The 10,292-nt window shown below is 40.7% G+C and overlaps 1 protein-coding gene across 4 annotated transcripts in view; it reads left to right on the forward strand.

Annotated features, from left to right (window-relative positions):
• LOC107673174 (synaptotagmin-2-like) overlaps window positions 1–10,292 on the forward strand; it is an 88,258-nt gene that overhangs the window by 62,155 nt on the left and 15,811 nt on the right. For all 4 annotated transcript variants that reach the window (XM_016466681.1, XM_016466689.1, XM_016466674.1 and 1 more), the window contains exon 2: window positions 3,412–3,633. In XM_016466681.1, coding sequence (XP_016322167.1) covers window positions 3,438–3,633 — 196 coding nt within the window. In that variant the 5' untranslated portion in view covers window positions 3,412–3,437. The remainder of the gene's footprint in view (window positions 1–3,411; window positions 3,634–10,292) is intronic.

Here is a 10,292-nt window from a genome sequence, read left to right on the forward strand (position 1 = left end):
GCGGGGTGCGCGTGGCGAAACACGCACGCCAACTGTCATTGGCTTGTTTAGTTAACACTCGAAGGTGATTGGGCTCTTGGGCGAGATCCCAATTCGTCAGTCACGACAGACGTAACGTCGAACGTGACTGACTGAAAGGGAATGAGGTTTTTTTTTTTTTTGCAATACATTAATGAGAATGGTGGGTGAATGGGTTTAATTATTGAGAAATTTAAATCACAGTGCAATAAGGAAATCTAAATGACTTAATTTTCAGAGTCTCATTTCTTGATGGTTTTATGAGTTTCACCCAAAGACATAATGTAGTCGATATGCAAACTTGTATGTCATACAATGAATCATCGTGAACAATTAGCGTCCTTGAGAAGCAATAATACTTTGTTGATATGTTGATGTGTGGATTGCATAGAGAATTTTCTCCCACACTGAACAAGAGAAGTTTGGCAGATGCCCTGAAGCAATTACCATTATGGAATTCAGCAGTCATATCTAGATGCATCCTCAAAGGTTTTATTTGATGTGCCAAAAGCATCCTTTGGAGCAGGTCCATTTCTGCTTCTTCTGTTCCTAGATCACTCGTCCTGATCCTGTTTATTTGCGCTTGCTAAAACTTTGTCTAAGTCAAATGTGTCATTATAGCCAGTGAGTTTGTTGGCAAGAAAAAACAGAAGTCCATTCTGCTGATTACATCTGATCATTCCTAGACATCATCACATTCACGGACTGCTTTATCTGAGCCAGACTTCTATTGTATTTGTATCTGTTTATTTGTTCTGTTGTATTTTCAACATGTGCTCTGGCAGTCGCACAGATAAAACAGCAGGAGTATCTCGGAGAGCCGTAAAATCAGTGTGAGCGCAGTGGAGATAATGTGTCCCATAAAAAGCAAAGTGTCTCTTGTCCTCTGAGCGGTATGTGGTTACCCCAGAGCAAAGACGTGGACACAAGCTTCTCTTTCACTGCCACACATCTCTATCTCCCTCAGTGTAAACAAAGGCATCAGTCTCAAGTGCAGTGAGTCCAGTGATCGTATCACCGTGTTAAACACTCACAAGACGCTCCAGAGAAAAGACGAGGGGAGGATACGGCAAACGTTGCATCACATTTTCATTAGGGTCTGATTTAGACAATGAGTGTGTTAATATAAACACAAAAAAAAAACAAAAAAATGGAAAAAAAGTTATTTTAATATAATGGCAAAATAAATAAAGTAATAAAATAAAATAAAATATACAAATAAATAATTAAACAAATTAATTAATTCATTCATTCATTCATTAATGAAAAATAATACAAAACAATTAAACTAACCATAAATTCAGCCTATATTTCATGTAAATAATTTTGCATATTTTGCACCTAGGTAAAGTAATATTAATGAATTTAATAACATTATTTTACAGTCAATATACTGTAACAATTATTTACTTATCATTTATGCATAATATAATTTTTTATAATTTTATAATTTTCATAATCAGTATTTATCTTCTTTACTTTTGTTTTTTTAATTAACCATCCTTAAAACAATATGTATTTACATGAAAAATAAAATTGCGTTCATGTTTTTGAGTTGCTTTCAGATAATAAATCTTGTTTTTTTTTCTCACCTGATTGCAAAATGGGTTTTTATTGTTTTAAGCATAACTCTAACAAAAGGTTTATGGTTGAAACAAGAACTTAATTGCTTAATTCATCTTAAAATGATATTTGTATTCTAGAACTGTTTATACCCGAGCTGTATTATGCAGTCTGTTTTTTAAAAAGAAAATGGTAACAGATTTTCTTCATAGTATTGAGAATCTTTAGGGGAACAAATTAACTTCTGCTTGTGTGTGAAAAAGTCTGAGAATCTCAGATGTTTTCATTGAGATTTGCAGGTGCTGAAGTGTCATTAATCAAACTGGTGTTCTCGAGAGGCTGCCGGGCCACGGCTCTGACTCACGCTGGCGGTTTCTATCCTTCTTTGCATCTTTTCTTTTGTTTGCTCCTCCTGCAGTCTGTCTGTGGGCCACTTGACTTATGCAATGTCAGATTGCATAACTGCAGAATAGCGCATTTTGCCATACATTCCCAGCACAGGAATGGGCCCTTGAATAATAAAACGGCTTATCCCGTGAATTGTCAGCTTCATTCAATTATTCACGCAATGCAATGAGCACAGACAGGCTCTCCACCACCAGAGCAGAGAATTGATGCTTGTGAAATGAGAAATCCGTTTTGTTTGTCTATATCGCTATGTTTTTAATGAAATCAGAGGGCTAAGTCTACTTTCATTATGTTTACCGTTCTTTGCAGCACGGGTGGACCAGCTTCAGTTGAGCTATCTGGAACTTTGAAGCGAGAGTTTTATATTTTTAATAATTTATGCCTAAAACCAAGACCTCCATCTGATAGTTTCTATGTGAAGGGATTAAAGTAAACACAGTTAAAACATACACTTTTAATAATACTCATGCTTTCACCTCTAAGAAAAAAATAGCTTCACTTCAAATTAAAAATTAGCTTACATGTTAGTAAGTCAATACTTACTTCATTATTTGGCAATAAATGGCAAAAAAATAATATATTATAAAAATAATAATTATTATACTGTATTTAGCTAACCAAAACTTTAGCCTATATGTCATGTCAACAATTTAGCTTTTTTTTTTGTATTCTATAACTTCACAAGCTGAACCATGCAGTCTGTTTTTTTAATAAAATAGTAACATTTTAAAGTGGATTTTCATCATTAAACTGAGAAACAAATTAACTTCTGCTTGTGTGTGAAAAAGTCTGAGAACGTCAGATGTTTTCATTTAGATTTGCAAATAAAAAAAAAATGTTTATATGTTAGTAAGTCAATACTTACTGTTTCATTATTATAAATAAATACAATATTTTTTTCTTCTTATATTTTAATATGGCTGTACAGAAACATTTCAGTTCTTAGCAATTCTTAGCAAACCACAATTCAAGTAATTAATTTACATATTTCTTTAAAATATTAGACAGTCTATTTCCAAAAGTCCTCTAAAGTCAAAATGGGCATTTTGGGGGGAATAAAACATAAGTGGTCATTTTTTCATGTTTAAAATAAAAGGAGCTTTTTACTTCCTACACTTAATTTAATTTAATTTAATTTAATTTTTAACTATTTTTATGTTCATTTATTCAATCCTGCCGTACCCTATTACTGATGAAATCCCACTTACTGACAAGTTGCGCATCACCTTTCACATTATTGGATACATTTTAATAATCAAGAGATCAGACAGTGTGTCACATTATGTCTATGTCAGCAACATTTGCATGTTTGATGGAGCGAGTAAGTCGTTTCATTCAGTTCCCATCAAAGAGAATGAGATTCAGAGATTCAGGAGCATCTCATCACACTCATGTCATCTTGACTCTCTTTTTCCCCATCAGGGTTTCTGTTGGCGTAGCCGTTAAGCATGAAGTGGAATTTGCTCAAGAAGAAGCCTGCGGCCATGGTGGGCCCCGAGCCCACGGGTGCCAGTGCCCTGACCATGGCCCCTGCTGTTTCCACACCTGCAGACAACTCCACCGAGCATCAGGGCCCAGTCAGCAAGAATGATGTCTTTGGTGACATCAAAAACAAGTTCCTCAATGAGATGGATAAGCTTCCATGTGAGTATTCGACTATATGTGTGATATTGTGTGATATTTTATAATCCCTGACCAGAGACCAACATGTAACTCAAGCTCCAAACTCATCTCAGAGCTTCAGACTCTGCTGTTGTTTTTAGTGTACTAGTTATCATTTAGTTAAGCCATTAGTCGAATGATCACACGTTTATATTAAAAAAGCTATGAATGTGTTAAAAAATAGCAAGGAGATATTTAAATTATTTATTAATAAACTAGTGTTCTCTGAGTCTGTGTCGGCTGCAGAGATGACGTTGACGATGCTGACTGACTCGCCATTTCCACAGTACAGTGACATGCATTCAGAGAGAAATGCACCTTTCATACAGATTACATAACCAGAGAGTATTTATTTTCAATTTCAATTGGTTCATTTAAAAGTAGACATTTCAAGATTTCTACAGATATATTTCTCATGTCTGTGAGGTAAATAGTCTATCAGCTGAGTTTTGGTTAATTTTTGTGCTGCGCTCCAGTTCGTGGAGACCGAGACGGCAGAAAGCGCGTCCGGTTTGTTTTCTTTATTTTACAAAAGCACAACGTTTTCTTGATATTGTGAGTGCACACAAATAAAAGTAGAGCCACCTTCGAATGATGTATTACTCGTATCTGCATGAACAAGAATTACGGCGTATTTTAAGCTGTTTCCACTGAATTTTAGGAAAACATGCCAGTAATCGCGCCAGCACCTCCATGTCTTGCAGTAACGCGCTAACAGCTTCCACACTCCAACACTTGGATACGTGCCTCACAGCGCACATTTATCTAGGTTAACATTAGAGCCAGCGGCCGTGTAAAGTTGCTACTGCATGTTTCAATTTCAAATGATAAGCCAGATATAAGGTTGATAAATGATAGGCAATGAATTTTATACTGTGGGCTAATTACCAGGGCCGTCTTTTAGTGGGGCTTCAGCTTTGGCTCCTCCCCGTCTTTAAGCATTCTCTGATAGCACACGTACATCACGGAGACGTCTATTTGACGTCTGCAATACATCTACTGTATAGGACGTTTCCTATCAGATGTCAAATAGACGTTTAAAAGATGTCTTTAAGATGTTTATTATTTAGAATGTATGTAAAATTGATGTCTTAAAGACGTCTCTCAGATGTCTGAACACAGCAGATGCTTTCCAGATGAAGCGATCTTTAACAGACATCTTGCAGACGTACTTGTGCTATCTGGGTTATTCAGCATGTTCTTCAGTCAGCAGCAGCACAGCGATAGCATAGGAAGCAGAGGACAAGGTGTGTGCATTTATCGACTGATTATGATTATTCTTTGTCAAAATGCAGTTTACATAATGTGCTGCGGGAGCAATACAAAACGGTTTTACATCCACTGTAAAGTTTTTGCTGCGTTCACCCTTTATCACTCCAACATTGTTGGAACAATATGGAACATGAAGACAAACTTATTTTGAAAATGTACATTTTAAATTAAAGCGTATTTTGTGGATGTGATTAGATTAACATCATGCACAGAAATTATTAGAGACTGTAAGGTGTAAGGGAAACAGGTCAATTTAGCTCAAAGGGAATCATTTAAGATTTTAAAGGGAATTTGGACAGAATCAATGTTTTACGGCTGATCACTGAGACGGCCAGCGATTCATTGAACGAGCCGCACAACATCAACTCTGCAATGGATATTTAATATCCAAAATATAGTGAAAACACTATTAATTAGCACAGTAACAAGATCGGCAGTTTAAGACATTAACTTGTAAGCACAAAACACAAGATACTTCTCTTTTCAATATAAATAAGGCTTTATTGGATAAATCTAAGACATATAAACTAATCTATCACATGAACACACGCATTCACACAAGTTGCAGAAAGAGAGAAAGTGAGGAAATTAGTTTAAGAGGATGAAAATGTGAAATCCCAAGTTTACAGCAATATGTGCAATTGCATAGACATGAACAACCATCAATCACTTAATTAACCCTCGCATTGAGTTCCTCAACGAGGGTAAAATGATATTAAGTGCACCAGTTCAGCTAGAATCTTGAGGTACTTGCGTTGTGTGCGGGGTTTCCCTTCCTTGTCTGGTTGCCGAAAGGGGTTTCCCGTGGTTGCTGATTGGCTGGAAGTTCAGTCTTGGGAAGTTGTTATGATCAGTGTGTTCCTTTTGTGTTAATGTTGAAAGCTGTTCTGTGAAAGAGTTGGTTAGGCTTGCTTCAGACTGGCTAGTGCTAGGATCTGATTTATGAACATCCTGTTGTCTTGGGCCTCTGTGGAATTCGGCTCCTCATGTTTCAACCATGTTTTGACCAAATCTTAGATTGTCTGATTCGGTCTGATATCCTACAAAGGTCTGTTTTGGGTTTTGTTTCATGTTCTGGTTTTCATGTCTTTTATTTTGTCATTTCATTCATGATGTTAGTGTCAAGCTTCCCTTGTCCTCCTTTGTATTCCTGCTATTGTTTCCTCTGTTCAATGTGTCAAGTTCTGATTGATTGTCCAAGTCATGTGTCTTGTTCCTCATGGGTTATTGTCCTGTCATGTGCTTCTCAGTTCTGTTTGCTCATTGGCTGATTCTTGTCATGTGACCCTTAGTGTTTGCTATAATTAGCCCTCTTGTTGCCATTGTCTCTTGTCGTGTATTGATGTTGTAACCTGCTGTTGGTGAGTTGTAGTGATGGGAAAATGAAGCTTTGCGAAGCACCGAGGCGTTCCCCTCAACTGTATCTTAAAAAGTTTAATTACTCGAAGCGTTTCAAGACGGTGCACACTAACGACATCTTGTGGTCAAAAGGTGAAAAAAGCTGCCTTTGTGTCCCAGATGACCCAGCCATTGTTGGACTGTTTCAGATAATAAATTAGTTTGTGCTATGAAAACCTGTATAAAGCAAAGAAAATAGGAAGTCTATATAAATAAGTCTTCATGTCAGTCATTGTATTACACAATATGAATACATGAGTCTGTGAATAAATTTGCGGTCAAGTCAAGTTTGTTTCAAGTCAAGTCAAGTCAAGTCTTTGTTTATTGTTTGGATTCTGGATTTCACATTGTAAATAGACTGCACTTGGGTTCATCTACTACTCGCCTCCAGTGGACTTGATACAGCATACACGACCGGAAAAAAAAAAATGAACCCAGCAGATTGTCTCGTTAGACTTCGCCAAGGAAACAGGCTCATTGAGGATTATGTGGCGGACTTTTGTAAGTTGTGTCATTTGGTAGACTTTAACGATACTTTCCTTAAAGACATTTTTCATTTTGGTTTAAGTAAGGACATCTCTTGTTTAATGCTTTGCGGTTGAGTCGATCTGAATTTACTGTGGGAGTTGCGGATGAGGAGCCCCACAGTTGTGCTGTACCCTCTGCACCAGAGCATTTTCACGTCCCGACCGTTATGTCAGGGTATGTTTACATCATGCCTACTTCTCCTGAGTCTGCTCACATCATGTCTGCCAAGCCAGCGCCCGTTCACGTCATGCCTGTCAAGCCAAAGCCTGCTCACGTCATGTCTGCTACTCCAGAGCCTGCTAGCGTTATGCCTGCTAACGCCACGTCTGCTACTGCAGAGCCTGCTAACATTATGCCTGCTAACGTCATGTCTGCTACTCCTAGGCCTGCTCACGTCATGCCAGCCAAGGCAGAGCCTGCTCACTCCATACCAGCCACTCAAGAGCCTCATCACAAAATGGCTATCAACCCAGAGACTTTGTACAAAGTGGCTGCCATTCCAGAGCCTCGTCACGACATGGCTGCCATTCCAGAGTCTGCTCACGTCAAGCCCACCACGCCTGAGTCCCCGGCCAAGATGGCCACCACGCCTGAGCCTCGCCACGCCACAGCTATCACGTCAGAGCTGGACTGAAACGGCTGATTGCCAGTGTGATGGACCCACCTCTGATGTCGGTGCGAGCTGCAGGCATCCCAGAGACATCAGCGCTCTCAAGCCCAACCATCCTAGAGGGCCTGCCACCCTCTGCTGCCCTTACTGTAATGGCGATCGCCATTTTGAGCATGTGGGCTGCACACTGCACTCCAGAGGCCTCTCCTGTCCATGAATCTGCCCCAGAGGCCTCTCCTGTCCATGAATCTGCCTCAGAGGCCTCTCCTGTCCACGAGTCTGCACCAGAGGCCTCTCCTGTCAATGAGTCTGCCCCAGAGGCCTCTCATTTTCACGAATCTGCTCCAGTACCTCCAGAGGTGGCGGCATCCACTGCAGAACCTCCAGAGGTGGCAGCATCCGCTGCAGAATCTCCAGAGGTGGCGGCTTCCACTGCAGAACCTCCCAAGGTGGTGGCGCCCACTCATGAACTCACTGTCTGTCCTGCCACGGCCATGAACTCTCTGCTTGTCCTGTTACGGCCGTAGAGGCTGTTGTTAACCTCTCTATGCTCTGTGTTCCAGTCTCGCCTGATCCTCCGTGGTGGTTCCCTGCACCATCGGCTCCACTGAAGTGGTCATCTGCTCCATCGTGGGGATCTTCGGCCTGATCTGTTCTACTGTGGGAGACTTCAGCACCGCCGACTCCGCCCTGGCTTCCCGCTCCACCAGTTCTGACCTGGTGGTCATCAGCTCTGCCGGATCCACCCTGGCTTCCTGCTCCACCCTGGCTCCCTGCTCTGCCTGCTCCGCCATGGTCTTCTACTCTGCCTGCTCCACCATGGCTCCCAGCTCTGCCTGCACCGCCATGGCTCCCTGCTCTGCCATGAATTTCTGCTCTGCCGGCTCCGCCATGGCTCAATGCTCCTCTGGATCTGATCCATGGCCCAGGTCCTCCTTTGATCCACAGTCTGCCTTTGCTTCATGGCCCAGGTCCTCCAGTGCTTCACTGTCTGCAACTGCTACCCGGCCCAGGTCCTCCAGTGCTTCACTGTCCTCCACTGCTTCACGGTCCAGGTCCTCCAGTGCTTCACTGTCCATTATGGCTCCACAGACTAGTTCTGCCATTGCCCCATGATCCTGGTCCACCATTGCTCCACGCTCCACTGCTATTGGTTCCTCTGTTCAATGTGTCAATTTCTGATTGGTTGTCCTAGTCATGTGTCTTGTTCCTCATGGGTTATTAGGTACGTTCGACTTGAAGCACCGCTACAGACCGCAGTCAACGAGAGTAGCCGCTTGCAGTCGGGGGCGGAGGTGAAAACGGAGCCGTCAAGCCAGACATTTCTGCTCCCGTTAGTGACGCTCACGCGGTGTTTGCATACTCTATCACACACTGCTTCACGGTCCAGGTCCTCCAGTGCTTCACTGTCCTTTATGGCTCCACAGACTAGTTCTGCCATTGCCCCATGATCCTGGTCCACCATTGCTCCACGCTCCAGGTCCTGTTCCTCTTCATGGGCCTGGCCCTCCATCCCGCCCCCTGGACTACCTCTGCTCCACCACCCTCCTGGACTTTTGTTGTTTTGGGTGGTTTTGGCGTCTAGAGCCACCTTTTTGAGGGGGGAATATGTAAGGTCTGTTTTGGGTTTTGTTTCATGTTCTGGTTTTCATGTCTTTTATTTTGTCATTTCATTCATGATGTTAGTGTCAAGCTTCCCTTGTCCTCCTTTGTATTCCTGCTATTGTTTCCTCTGTTCAATGTGTCAAGTTCTGATTGATTGTCCAAGTCATGTGTCTTGTTCCTCATGGGTTATTGTCCTGTCATGTGCTTCTCAGTTCTGTTTGCTCATTGGCTGATTCTTGTCATGTGACCCTTAGTGTTTGCTATAATTAGCCCTCTTGTTGCCATTGTCTCTTGTCGTGTATTGATGTTGTAACCTGCTGTTGGTGAGTTGTGTTTCTGTTCATGGCAAGTCTGTTCAAGTCAAGTCAAGTCTTTGGTTGTATTTTGGATTTTACTGTTTCAATAAACCGCACATGGGTTCATCTCAACTTGCCTTCAGTGGACAGCAGAAATGATAATTGGTGTGCACCTGCCCAACCTTCAGGACTTGTACATCTCCAGAGTGAAGAAACGGGCAGGAAGCATCATCACAGACCACTTTCACCCCGGACACAACCTGTTTGCACTTCTCCCTTCAGGCAGACGCCACAGATCTCTGTGCCCTAGAACATCTAGGCATAAAAACAGTTTTTCCCATGCCATCTCCAGCTTAAACAGATAGCACAGGAATTATTACTTGTGTTCTGTAATTCAAGTACTATATAAATACATATGCATATCTCTTTAATCATGCAGCTGTATAAATAGTAAATAATGCACAAATCTGTACATAAATCTTCTGTTCCAGATTCATAAACAATATTATTATTATTATTATTAGTTAATGTAAAGTCTTAGGTAGGGATGTAACGGTATGAAAATTTCTTATCACGATTATAGTGACCAAAATTATCACAGTTATCAGTATTATCACGGTTTTGTTAAAATGTGCTGGAGATGTTCAAAAAGTACCAACACATAAATCACTTCACCAAGTTTTATATTTAAAAATCAACAAACAACAAATAAAATGACTTTTTGTTTGCATAATCACTAAAACAATAACATTACCAATGATGTTCAGATTTTAAATGACAACTTAACTGACAACAGTTTAATAGCATGTTGAAATATCTAATGTAAATGTTCAAATAAAGCTTTGAAAAAGTTTCATAATTCATCATATATTCATTTGTATAATTCCCTTAGAACTCTTTTAAACTTCCCAGCTTTTCTGCCCTGTTTTCAC

Source organism: Sinocyclocheilus anshuiensis, unplaced genomic scaffold, assembly GCF_001515605.1.
Source record: "Sinocyclocheilus anshuiensis isolate Anshui unplaced genomic scaffold, SAMN03320099.WGS_v1.1 scaffold453, whole genome shotgun sequence".
NCBI lineage: Eukaryota > Metazoa > Chordata > Actinopteri > Cypriniformes > Cyprinidae > Sinocyclocheilus > Sinocyclocheilus anshuiensis.